Below are 13952 nucleotides of genomic sequence, written 5' to 3'. Positions count from 1 at the left end.
ACAGCAAGCCAATGAACTAATATGCATACACGTGTGACCATCTCATGCCAAGTTCAGTTCTAATTTCAAAACCCCCTTGTGTCAATACCTTCTGCTTTCCCTCCTTCCTGCCACTGTGACTGTCATTTCCTCTTGAATCCCCCAGACCATGAATTGCACTGAGTTCACTTCAAGAACATCTTAAAAGCAAGCTAACGTTTATCACACACACAGCCTCATCATGTAGTAATGAAAAACACAGCCACTGAGGCCAGAATGCCTGCACACAGATGTCTGATTTTTAGTGATGGGCTTCATAGGCTGAGGCAGGTTGTTCTGAGCACTGTGCCTTAGTTTCCTCCTCATTACACAGACAATAACAGACCCTAACTTGCAGACATGACATGGGGATAATGCAATGCTTACCTAAAAGGGTCACTATCAAGGTTAGTGAGGCTAGGTCTACAGAAGAATCAACACAGAATTATGTAAGGTGGAGAGCCCTACTGCAGAGGTGTGTCAGTCCAAGTCACACTACTAGTACAACCCAACTTCTGCCTCTAGGGGCTACTAGATGATTTTTATCTTTCAAAGATTACTAGTCTTCTGTTAAATACCAAATCAAATAACCCTCCATCCTTACCCTTCTATACTTACTGGATGCTCTCTCACAGTCCCTTAAATAACTTGTGTTTCACAAGGTGGGGTCCTCAGGCTTCTTCCTTTTTCTAAACAATATCTTTGCTAGTGTATGAAGCCTTACCCCTCAGTGATCATCTACTTTTCTACAGACTTCACACCTCCCCAGAGCTTTCCTTCTGCATTTCCACGTGTAGACTACTGAACCCACCTGGATGTCCCACTGTGGCATCATACTCAACATGTCCCAATCCCCACACAACATCTTAAACTATTTCTTAAGTTCTCTCTCTCTCTCTCTCTCTCTCTCTCTCTCTCTCTCTTGCAGTACTGGCATAAACTTTCTACTTACATAGCTCTGTGTCTAGTCTTCTAGATTCCTTAACACATTAACCTTAATACTGTCTCTTTGAGATAAGGACTGTGTTATCCCCATCTCAGGGGACCTTGAGCATAGTAGCCAAGTGCTCTACCAATGAACTATACCCCAGCAATTTGTATTACCATTTCTTGATGCTTCTACTGTGATATTCAAATTGTAAACTCCAATCAGAGGCATTAGGACAATATACATTCTAGCCATTGTATCCTTAGAAAATCTTTGGCATTTGCTATGTCCTGTTGGCAAGTTGGAACCTACTGTAAGATTATAAATAGGACAACTTGCATCACCTGAATTAGTATAATGCCACACTATAAATAAATGAATCAGTCCCCAGTAAATAAAACTTTTAATTTTGACAAATGCAAAAAAAATCATGATGGGATAAGAGGTTAGTTTCCTTTGTTCATCACTTGAATTAGATGGCATATGGAAAAGGCAGTGCCTTTCACAGATGAACATGCCTTAACAGAGGCTTTTGAATACTGTATCCAAAAAGGCACAATGATTGTATAGAGTTTGGTGATCTCAGATCCTCAGCAGAAGGTTTGTCACACATCCAGGTAACATTATCATTGAGAAACATAAAAGCGGTTCTATTATTTTGCAATTTTGCAGTCTGGCCTTAAAAATTACTTTATCCTGAGACACTATTTCTTCCCTGATTATAACTAAAGTGCTATATTGGCATTGCAACTGTTTTATCAGCTAATCAGGAAAGTATTAATGTAGACTAAGAAGGATCATGTCAAACAGATACTGACTTCGCATGCACTAAATGATCGTCAAGGTTTTATTTAACCCACCTTGCTTTCACTAGAGGAGTTTCTTTGTGCTCATCTATGTATCATGAAATTCCTCTATTAATTCTCACCCTAATTTAGACAGGGGAATTTATATGATCTTGTATATATATATTTAAAGACAATATTTTAAAAGGACATTCACCAAGGCAATACAATTCTCAGTAAATGTGCTTTCCCCAGCTTTGTGCTTTGTTAGAGATGATTACCAAGTTATATTTCATAGAAAGATCTCATGGTTTTTAAAGAAAGAAGAGAGAAACTAGATCATCTTACAGGCCATTTATCACAGTGCTCACATTTCCCACTTCAAGCCAGGTGAAACAATAATAAACACTGAGAAATGAGAGCTGTGCAAAGCCGAGAACAGAAAAAAGAAAGAAAAAAAAAAAGGAGAAGAGAGCTGATGTTTTGGTTCTTGCCAATTCTGGACCCCAGGTGGAAGGTTTTGGATAGTACATAAATCATACATTCAAAAAACATGCTGTCCTGTCTGAGGCTGGAGTGCCATTCTTTCCCAGGGGGGAACTTGTCCATCATGTTATGACTCAGAAATAAAGTTGGTCAAACCAACTGAATAATTTCCCCTAAATACAAGCTAGTATTATCAACTTCAGTAAGAAGATCAGGGTACAATCCAGCATTTTCTCCCTTCTTGGCAGGTTACAGTGAAGTATTAGGGCAGGGGAAATGGATGCTCCTCTTAAACCAGAATAATAATGAAGCCATCCTATCTTCTGGGACAATTGATTGGTCTCCTTTGGTTCTCAATATGGAGTGTTTATACCAGGATAGATTAAAGTTGATACCTGTAAAAAGTTGTTCTATTATCAAAGAAGGAGGAAAAGTACATTCTCGCTAAGACAGAGGAAGGCAGCCCTTCTTGGATATCTCCTTTGAGATCCTTGAGTGATTTTTTCTAATGGCATTGCCTTAGGTATCAAAGTGATACTTAGATTATATACTCTGTTGGAAAAGAAACTTACTATGGTAATAAAATAACATCAAAAAGCATTTATCAATTTTTCTTGATCTGCCTCTGAGAACGGTGCTCTAGAAGACAAATGATTTTTTGCAAAGCTTTTAATATAAGAAAATGTTAGAGCTAGAAATACCCTAATGATAACAGTAATACACAGATTAATACAGAAAGCAGAACGTTTGCATACATGTGAAGTGGACAGGGACAATTGTTAGATCTGGACTTTCCGGGCTAAGATGACAAGAGGCCTATATTTAATGAAGGACTAATTTTCAAAACCTAAGGTTACCAAAGTCTGTCTGTATTCTATTTTTAAAATACAGAGAAATATACCATATGACATATTTACAAAAGAATCCAAGACATAAATAATGTGTCCACTGAAAACCCAATAGGAGAAAATAGGGTGGTGTTCCTTTATGGCACTTGGAGTGGTTATAAAGTCTATTCCTCCAGTGAGAACTTGAAGATTGGCTTGGATGTGAATGTCTTGTTTGGGAGTTATCACAGAAAAGTCTTTCTCTTTAATTTGAGTGTCCCTATCGCTAGGCAGGCAAGATGACCTCTGAAACTCCCTTTCAGCCACAAAACTCTGTAAAATCAGAAAATGGTCCCAACCATGTCAGGAAACCTGCCAGTCTTTCTTGATAATGGAAGAAGGCAAGCTGGAAAAAAAAATGACCATTCAATAAGCATAAAGTAAGCATTATTGATGTCTTAAAAGTGTTAGTAACCCATGAAACACAGGAGCATTGGTATCTGGATTAAAATCATTGGCACCAGAAGGACCATAACTCTCACTGCGAAGCGATAATGCATTTTGCATTAATGCTTAACATTGAGAAATCTTGACATGCCACACCAAGGGAGTTTGAAGTCAAGTAAGTAGATTCTGTTTGAGTTGCAGTCCTGTGGGCCACAGTGGGAACAGAAAGCCCAAGCTTAGAGAGCAGGGTAGGACATCTTTTAGGAGAAGGAAATACATCATGGTAGGAATTTAAGAACCCTTCTGCATTTCTGCATATGGCTCCAAACTCTGCACTCTGAGGATTTCCACCTAGCAGAAGGGAAGAATCTGTATCTGGAGAAGCTTGCAACATAAAAGTCCTTCATAATGATTGACAGGATTCCCAAGAATGCAAAGAGTATATACTTCTTCATATGCCCATTTCTTCATCAGCTATTATACGGCTATTACTATTATGCAAAAAAATTGGCACTTGATAGTTGACTGAAAATTTGAAGATCTTTCATCCTTTTAGTGCTATTAGGCTACTGCCCTCTCATAAGAGCCCCACCACACCTTACCCCTTCCAGGGAGCTAACAAAGTAACAGGCTTTGTATCATTTGATTGATAGATTGATATCGTTAACACTTTCTTTCCTTTGCTCTAATCTCCAGTTTCAAAGGCACCAACGAGGAATATCAATAATTGGAGGGAGCCCTACTACCTAAGAGAAAATCATCATCCTGGGGCTGACACCAGCTGCATAAGCTTTTGTGCTTCTAATAGGACTCTGGATGCTGAGAAGCATGGAACAACAGAGCAGTCTGCTTTGACGCTGAAATTTTATGATTAACTTATCTGACTAAATGCAGACAAGTATAAATGCTCTGCCTGGAAACTGAGCCTGAGACACAAAGCAAACTGGCATCCTTTTAAAAGCCAAATACATTTTGGAGAGGAGAAACAAAAAAAAAAAAGACTCTCCATTTCTATTTACATACTTCAGCAGACTCCTCCTCCCTCCCCCACCCCACCCCCAGCTGCCAACCTAGGTGTTTGGCTGGCATCCACTGTAATCTGTTCTCCTTCATTATGTTAATCTGTGGGCGGAAAGATTTCTGTCATCTTCGAATCGCTTGTACAGCAATGGTAAACACCTTGGCCTGTCTGTAATTGGACAGGTGTCTGCGTTGATGTCACCCAGCTTTTAATTCAATTAAAGAACTGGCTGCTCTGCTCTCATTACCCACTCATTTCCGCTGCACTTTGAGTCTGGCGGGGAAATCTGCACACAGCAATTGTCTACCCTGAGTCCAAAGTCAGGGAGCCCCTTGCAAAGATCACTCATGATATATCAAATGGACTCCAACAATCCAAGAATGTTTTCATATTAGCAAAGTCATCTGGAATCATATAGAGGATTTATTTTCTCTCTTTATTTTTATAGGATCTAAGTGGTGTGTTCTACCTACTGGCCAGTAATTAGGAGCAGTCACAGCAAACAGAAAAGCTGTTTCTACTCTCCTCTCCCCAGGGCTTTCCTCCATCTCAAGAGAACTCATCAGAGTGCAATGCTCTTATTTATTTGCTGGCATTTCACATTTGGATCAAGAAAGTGAGGGTGGGCCAGAGCAAGGCATTTATTAAGAGGGCCATCTGGTAAGGGACACCACACAGGCAGAGCTGCTACTGTACCTGGAGACACAATGGAAGAACTCACCCATATCAAAAAAAAACGGCCTCAGGGAGGAGACCAGAAGAAAAGACGACTTCCTGGCTCAGGATTCTGCTGCAGTCCTGATAAATTCCAATTTTTAAGTATACATCCCAAACCAGCCGAGTGGATGGATTAAAGAGAGTAAATCAATCCAATGTGCCATGCTTTCTGCCCACTTAAAGGACCCTCGGAAAATAAATTAAGGTCCTAACACAGACATTTTGACACAGTGACCCCATGAAACTGAATAATGACATTTGTTAAATATGGATGAAAATTTAATGGTCTAGGAGAGATGTGGAAACACACCCAGGATGCTTCTTTTCTGGTTCTTAGTAGCCAAGGAAGTTGGTGTTGTTTTTGTGGTTTTGGTATTTAAAATAAAAATAAGGATTGCTAATATTTATAAAGTAAAAGCCAATTTTCATTTTACCTGAAAGATGAAATAGCAGGCACACCTGGAAACCAAATTGATATTTTGGAAATTTAAAACTAATTTTTCTTACATTTAATTTCCTTCAAATGGACTTTTGACCTCATTTTAAAAACTTTCACTAGGGAACACAGAAAATTGTACACCTTGGGTCAAAGACTATGCTGATTTTGACGTTTATAAATAGAAAAAAATAGTATTCTTTTATTTCCTTTATAAAATATAGGGCCTAATCCCAGTCTTAACACATGGTTTAACCAGTGATTTTAATTGATCTCAAAGCATTTTCCAGTTAAGATTCTCTCAGCAGGCTTAAATCTAACCTCAATTTTTAAATCATTGCCTTCATGGTAAGAACTACAGAGTCCCTGTCATTTTTATTCTAAATAAATTTGAAGGTAACTCTTTATCTTACTTGAAGGGCAGACACCGACATCATTGGGACTCTCCACATAATATTGGATCTGACTAAGCAGAGAGGTGAGCAAGGAGACAGGAGGAAAAGAAAGAAACAAAAGTCCCCCGCTACTGACAAGTGTCCCATGTTCCCTGCTTCAAGCCTTTGATGTTATTACCCCATCGAGAGGTAGCTGCTGTGGGGCAGAGTGTGACAGAGTTGCTCACATCTATATAGCTAGAGAGCACTAGGGCCAAAGTCAGAACCCACACCTTCTGACCTTTGTTCTTCCCCTGTGATCAAAGCCCCAGGTAAATAAGAAGGAAAGAGATCTAAAATATTACTAAAAATAACAGTTTGCTTTTTATAGCCAATAGTTGATTAAAAATGTACTCAGAGGTTCAAATTTAATACTAGAATCTACTGTCTACAAAGAGAAAGTAGAAGGCTCATTACCTCAAACATGCAACTGTGTATTCTTATTCCCTTTTACAAAAATACCAACACATAAGAAACTCTACATGGGTGTGTCTGAGTATGTGTGTATGCATGCATGCGTGATGTTTATATAATTAACTAACATGTTTAATATTGTAGGCATATATACTTGCTTATTTGACTACTACATTGGACTTTTATTATATAATTTTTTATACATTCTAAATATAATATAAATAAAAATTATAAAAGTGGAAAACAGACAATTAGGGTGACTGCTCTCTTTCTTTACCAAATCTGAATGACAATCTTAAAGAATTTGTATTGAATGTTATGGGCATGCCTAGTTGATTACCACTTTATCACAGAATATATACCTTACTGTCATTTTTAACCAGGTTATGTGTTACTAAAAAGAAATCCAAATCCGGTCCTGCAAATTCTTATATTTTAAAATGAATAGCTTGTAAAAATAAAAAGAGAGAGAAATGGGAAAAATAAATTATCTTATAAGAAATTCACAATATATAAGCAGTTCATGAACATTTTGTATTCAGGAGAGTAAAACAAAGCTATTAACTCATCAACACTGCATTACCTAATGAAATTCTTCTACATTAGCTAAGCAGCAACATTACATCATTTCTATTTTTACTATTTATGTCATAGGCCATATTTTTGTAGTGTGAATTTTTTCAGACTAATTTCTTTTAAGATTTACATTAAAAGAAATAGTTTGCAATAAACTACAAATATGGAATATTAATTTATAGAGTATTATAAAAACTAACAAAGATTTCCTCAAAATTCACCTTTTAACAATACCATCAAAATGAAGTTGTTGTTGTTGTTTTATTTGCCCTTCCTTCTAATGTTTGCTGCAGGTGACAGAGTCCACTAATTGGTCTTTATCATATACTACATTCTTCTTCCTCAAACAAAAAGATTTTTTTTGAGCAGGGCAAATGCCTGCTTTGAATTAGGACATTTCCCAACATGACCTGAGGGTAGGTATAGCTTGTAACTAAGTTCTGACCACAGAATGTAAGCAGAGATGGAGAGACAACTTTCAAAATATACCTTTTTGCATCTGTCCTCAACCATTTTTCCTTCCTACTGGGTGGAAATCTGAATGGGTGGCTGAAACTTTTGCCAGGTAGAAAACTTGTCACTAACAATGGTATAGCAAAAAGATAAAGTGGATGGGTCCCAGGCCTATGAACATCCCACCTCTGCAGTGACTATTTGCAGTGAACAAACAAACAAACAACAACAACAAAAACTTTACTGGTTAAATCACTGTTATTTTGGGTTCTCTACTTCTTAAGTGAAACTAATTAAAAATGATAAGCCTATTTGTATTAGTGTGTCCTTGATAAAAGTCTCAATTTACTGCAGAGAATGCTTGGTAGTATATTTATATACTATATTTTGGTAGTATAAAGCAGATGACAGCTGGGCATGGTCTCATGTGCCAGTAGACCCAGCTACTTGAGGGGCTGAGGCAGGAGGGTCACTTGAGCTTACAAGTTGGAGATCAACCTGGGAAACATAGTGAGGTCCTATCTCAAAAATAAAATTAAAACCAGATGGCACTAGCTTAGAACACAGAATAAATTTCTTAAATCAAATGAATAATTTATGTGTTGTATAATCATCACCATTGCAGCAATATTGGTTTCCATTATTATTATTATTATTATTTGGTACTGGGGATTGAATTCAGGGGCACTGGACGACTGATCCACATCCCCTATTTTGCGTTTTATTTAGAGACAGGCTCTGAGTTGCTTAGTGCCTGCTTTTGCTGAGGCTGGCTTTGAACCTCCTGTGATCCTCCTGTCTCAACCTCACGCTGGGATTACAGGTGTGCACCACTGTTTCAGCTTGAATTTCCATTATTTTTAATTGCAAATATATTCTGCTTAAGTCCCATTCTGAGGTATAAATTTTGGAACCAAACTGCAGATTCTATTTACCCTCTACCAACATTTTTCTCATGGGGAAGATATGTATTAAGTTTCATATGTATATGCATATATGTTTAAGTTGTGATAGTTCTTTACATTATTTCAAAAAATTCTTTTAGAAGAGCAAAAGGTCTTATGAGACTTTAGTAAGGACCAGCAGTTCAATACACCATTCAACTTATCATGATAATTTAATATTAACACTGCGTGAACTAAAGGGTTAGTAGCAGAAAGCTGAATTCATTTCTCCATTTCTCCATTGATTTAAAAATTATTTTTTGTAGTTATACATGGACAGAATGTCTTTATTTTATTTGTTTATTTTTATGTGGTGCTGAGGATTGAACCCAGTGCCTCACACATGCTAGGCAAGCGCTCTGACAATGAACTACAGCCCCAGCCTCATTTCTCCATTAATTCTTGTAAGAAAAATATATTGATCATCTTTCTTGAGGAAGGTCCTGAACCAGACTTGAAATAAATATAAAACATGATACTTATTCTTTAGAAGACTTTTGTCTGATGAAGAAATACAATGGGGTACAAAAAGGAGTCGGAAAACATTATTTATTCCACAACTGTGGAATAAGAATTCTCAGCTAAATAGAAAAAGAAATTGCATGGCATTAAATTACAAATATCTCTTAACAGACTTCCCATGTAGGTATAATAATAATCTATATTATATATATATAGCTTAAGCATATTATGTGTATATGTATGTATATATACACATTCACATGCACACACAGGGTAGTATTTTATTAATGGACTGATATCTGGGTTTAAGATCAAGTCAAGCATGATGCAAAAATGACTTGTGATTTAAACTCTCCTGGCAACTCCTAATATGGCCCATAAAGTATAGTACATTTGGTTTTGTGTATGTCTCCAACTCCTCATTAATCAATGACTCTTCAGGGATCCTGAGCCTTCATCCTCTTTGAAGGGACCCCAATCCAACAGTGAGTTCTACTTCTTTGTCAGTGGTTGGGAGATCCTAAAATCATTCCCATATTCTTTCTTGCTTACAGGTATTATCAGTTCTAGGAGTGGACAGCATTCTTTGCCTAAGGTATTATTTTAAGTGTTTTGTTGTTGTTTATTTGTTTTTTCACTTTTGTCCTCATGCCTTCCTTACTTCCAAGGTGTGTAATCAAAAGTTTATAACTTAAATGCAGGTCATTACAGTTGAACATCATACTTTGAATTGCACTGGTCTTTACTTGCTCTGAAATTCATGGTCATTCTGTAATTTAGAACTCTCCCCGGCCACCATTTCCAATATAAATAATGAGCTTCTTGCCTTTCTACTGGGCATCACAATGTGGGAGGGTGGCTGGCCAGAAATGTTGCCTCTCACCCAGACCTAACAAATCAGAATCTGCATTTAACCAAGATCCCTGGCTAATTCTCATTTCCTTTCCCCTGGGATCTTTCAGAAGCATTGCTCTTGAAGGTCAGAGGCTCTATTTGCATTGTTTTCTATTGCTTCAACTTGTCCTAGCATTTTTCTGGTAGCAAAAGTAATGCAGAGGGAATGAGAGGACAAAGCAGGGATAAATTAAGCCTTACAGGTCAAAATGATCCCTTCTCACCTGACTGTTCCCTGACATGAGTGTTTTTCAATGTGTGGTCCATGACCCTTCTGCAAAAAAAAAAAAAAAAAAAAAAAAAAAATCAGCTGGAGAACTGGGTAAAATGCAGATTTCTACCTCCTAGCACACTTAAGCAATTGGGGAATCACCTCATAGCCAATAGAATTGATTCACCTAATTATTACTAAGACTATGGAAGAGAGAGAACAAATAGAGGGCGATCTTCAGTATGTAACCGACTTTTTTTCAGGTAAAAATTAAAGTCTACTGTATATGAGAACTGAATAAGTTTCAGTACTAAAATCTATGATATCAATTGCCTTATCAATTCAATTTTTTATTTTCTACATAAATTTAGATTTGAATCATCTGAAAAATTATTATTGGTTCATCCGTTAAGCTACAATAAAGAATTTTTTATTTATTATTCTACTTAAAGAAGGAACATAACTCTTAGATTTTTAGTTCAATAATAAAATAATAAAATATATTTTCTGTATACTAACTATACCCTAGCACAATGCCAGATTCTCTGGGCTATGCTAATTATTTTAATAATTAAGTTTACATGTATAAACATCTTAAGAATACAAATAATTATATATGTGCAAACACTTGAATCCACTCATTCTGGAAATAATTTCAAAACCAAGTGTGAAGACACTTTCTGAGCACCCTGTTTGAGGGGAAATGCCTGGATGGTCTCCTGGGCAGAGGTTTTGCATGTTAACAGGGCTGCAGAGGAAAATCAGCAAAAGCTACAGAGTTAATTGGAGCCCTTTGCAACAAGTCTATAGAAATAGAAGGGATAACTGCAGGGCTTTCTACCCTGAGGCTCCAGCTGAGGAAATGAACTTTCAAGAGCTCCTGGTTCTGAACTCTGGCCTTGGGAGGGCACAGAATCTAGACCCTGTGGCCCAAAGGGGCCCATTTGTTCCTGAGTGGGGCTGTTAACCCTTGGACTCTCCATTGCTATTGGGAGTTATCTCATTTAATCCCCTGATAACCAAATTCATAAATGGTAAATATTCTGTCTCACTATTCTATTCTTTCAGTTCACTTAATTGATATTCATTTTTAATCACATCCTTCTCTTTTGCATTCTGCTTTTCTCTGACCATAATTTCCCACTTTTTCCCAGTAATCAGTGCACTTAATTTTGGTTTTCCTATGTTTCTTGCTTATATTATCTTTTACTTTTAGTATTTGTATTTTACACATTATATGAAGAAATATACATTTTTTTTTTTTTTTTTTTTTTTTAGTTTTAGCTTGGAGGCGGAAGCTATCATAGAATTTCTGGATAAAATTGAAACTTGATCAATTGGTATCAAATTCTTCCTTTTAATAATGTTTGCCGGTTCCTCCTTTTAATAGCATTTCTCAGTGCTGGCTGAGCAAGAGAATTACCTGAGGTCATTTAAAATTACTTGCACCAGGCTACATTCTAGACCAATTACATCATATGATTTGTACAAAGGTAAAAGTGGGGATGGGGGACACATGGGCATCTGTATTTTTAAAGTTCCCCAATGGCTCAGTGGGCACTTATGGTTGTGTACTACCTCCTTATAAGAATCTCAATCAAAAGATCAAATGTTTGGAAATGTCTAGAAAGATATCATGGAAAGGCAGAACTCAGGCAAACCTCCACCCTAGCTGGGTGCAAAAGGCTTTAGAGCTCTTGGCAGTCCTACTTCATCTAAACTGGGAAGAAGGGAGGTGAGTGAGTCTAATGCAAATTTACCCCCATTGACCCAGTCATAATCCCCATGAAGGTTTTTATTAGCAGAAACTGGCTGTCTAGTAAAAGAATTTGAAAAAAAATTAATTTTCTTGTGCAAACAACTAGGCTGAAGACAAGTTTAAGGACCCAGCAGCTGAAGTGTTGGCTGGAGGGTGCATTGTAGCTGATAGGAAAACTGTAACTCAAAAAGATGAGAATATAGCCCTTAAATTCCAGAAAACTATCCTATTCTGGAAACCTATATAACTGAAAAATCATCAGTTGCTTATTAATAAGATCTAAAGAACTTGGAATCTGTGAAATAAGAGATAGAAGGTAAGTAGTAATCAACAGAGACGGAAATGAAAATTGAGAATACTTAGAAGCAGCAGGTATCAAAGTGAGCTGGAAAAGAAGAGAAACAAATATAAACCATATAACAGATGGAAAGAGACGGATTAATAATCAACTGAGAACAACAGAATCAATAGTCCAAAAAATCAGAAAATAAAAAGAAGCAATTACCAGGCAATAACCTAGGCTTCAAAATCTGTAACTAAGAGATTATAAAGATAGCTACTAATCCACTGAACATTTACTATGTGCCTATTTCTGAGAAAAATATTTTATGTAAGCAATTTATTTTTAAAGTCACAATAATTGCCTAATATAAAGAAGGTTTTTATTCCCAATCAAACAGGAGGAAATTCAAATATAGGGATGTTTTTAAATTTGCCTGATAACATGCAGCAAATAAGTGGCATATATGGACATTGAGCCTAGATTGATTTGACTCTGTAAGCTTGTTCTGAACTATGAAAGTGAACAAACAACCTCAGATGGAATACATAACATTAAAAGCTGTTATTTCTTACCAGAAAGAATGATCATGTATGTGAGACTAAATATTTCAAGTAGAAGGAAGACTCAAATTTGAGGAGTAAAAAAGTTCATCATATAACAGAAAAAAACAAATCAATGAAAAAAAAAATCAAAGTACTTTCTGGTAACAGTTTTCAAGTTAATAGATAAAGAACTCTATATCAGCCAATGAATTTAAACTGCCTATATATCAAACTGCTCCTATATCACATTATTTAGTTAAATAAATAAGACACTAACAAGCAAAATTAATTAAATATTAAAATATGGACAAAAATCAAGCATTCCAAAGAAGGTTACTTTCAAAACCAACAACAAATATTTCTGAAATTCATTTTACTTATTTTTCTCTCTTTTGATACTTTTCTTAACCAATGGACAAAGCAATTGCCACCAATCTACATACCCTTAACATCTCCACCAAACCCAGTCTTCTGTTTCTCTATGTTGTCATCCCTTTCATACCACTTTCTAGTATTTATTTTCTTCATTGTGAAATTCTCTAACTTTGATAATTTACCCAAGTTGGCTCTGATGACTCTCAACTCATATACAGTCCCATTTTCCTAATTCTTCACAATGAAAGTCCACCTGACCATATCAGAGTTTTTATTAATTTTTAAAATTACCTTCTGTACATGTTCTTGCCTTCCCATTTTCAAATTGTGAGCAACACTTGTACCTTTATAATTCCTTGTGAGGAATAAAGTTAAAGAAGTCCTAGTCCATACTGGAATTTTTTTTAAATGGTAAAACAAAATAAATAACAAATAATTAGCGAAAGCCTAAAACATGATAGTTGAAATATAAGCAATTATATCAATTGCAAAAATACACACGGAGAGACACTCCCCTACTAAAATTTAAAAATGAATTATAAAAATCAAGCTACAGATATATTCCTAAAACATTATGTCTCTTAAGATTAAAATAGAGATAATGAATACAAAAAGTAATTTTTAAAAATGCAAGCAAAAACTGAATATCTCAAGGAAAACATTGACAAAATTACATTCAGAGTGGAGACATTTTCCCTAATTTTTGACAGATTGGGTATATAAAAATTAAATAACAATTAGTCAATGCTTCTCTAAGTTTCTTCTCCCTATACACTATTTACATGCTTCACATGCACTATTGTAACATCCACTGTCCTGATTTCCAATCTGGTAGGGTCTCTCCTCCAGGGAGATAGATATCTTTCAGAATCTTGGAAGAGACTGGTTTAATTTAAAATGCTTCTCTACACCCAGTTTCTAAATAGATCTTACTATAAAT

General features: G+C 36.1%; 1 protein-coding gene across 3 annotated transcripts in view; it reads right to left on the bottom strand.

Annotated features, from left to right (window-relative positions):
• Positions 1 to 13952, bottom strand: part of Ush2a (usherin) — a 724044-nt gene that overhangs the window by 384487 nt on the left and 325605 nt on the right. Inside the window, exon 30 of one of the 3 annotated variants that reach the window (XM_076831654.1) lies at positions 4084 to 4095. The exons of 1 other annotated variant lie outside the window; for it this stretch is intronic. In XM_076831654.1, the coding sequence (XP_076687769.1) occupies positions 4084 to 4095 (12 nt within the window). Of the gene's footprint in view, positions 1 to 3348; positions 3361 to 4083; positions 4096 to 13952 lie in introns of all 3 variants that reach the window. One more of the 3 variants, XM_076831653.1, reaches the window with a different exon arrangement.

The sequence above is a fragment of the Callospermophilus lateralis genome, chromosome 13 (genome assembly GCF_048772815.1).
Source record: "Callospermophilus lateralis isolate mCalLat2 chromosome 13, mCalLat2.hap1, whole genome shotgun sequence".
In the NCBI taxonomy this organism is placed as follows: domain Eukaryota; kingdom Metazoa; phylum Chordata; class Mammalia; order Rodentia; family Sciuridae; genus Callospermophilus; species Callospermophilus lateralis.
The sequence above is the reverse complement of the archived record's forward strand: the minus strand, read 5'-3'. Positions and strand labels throughout refer to the sequence as shown.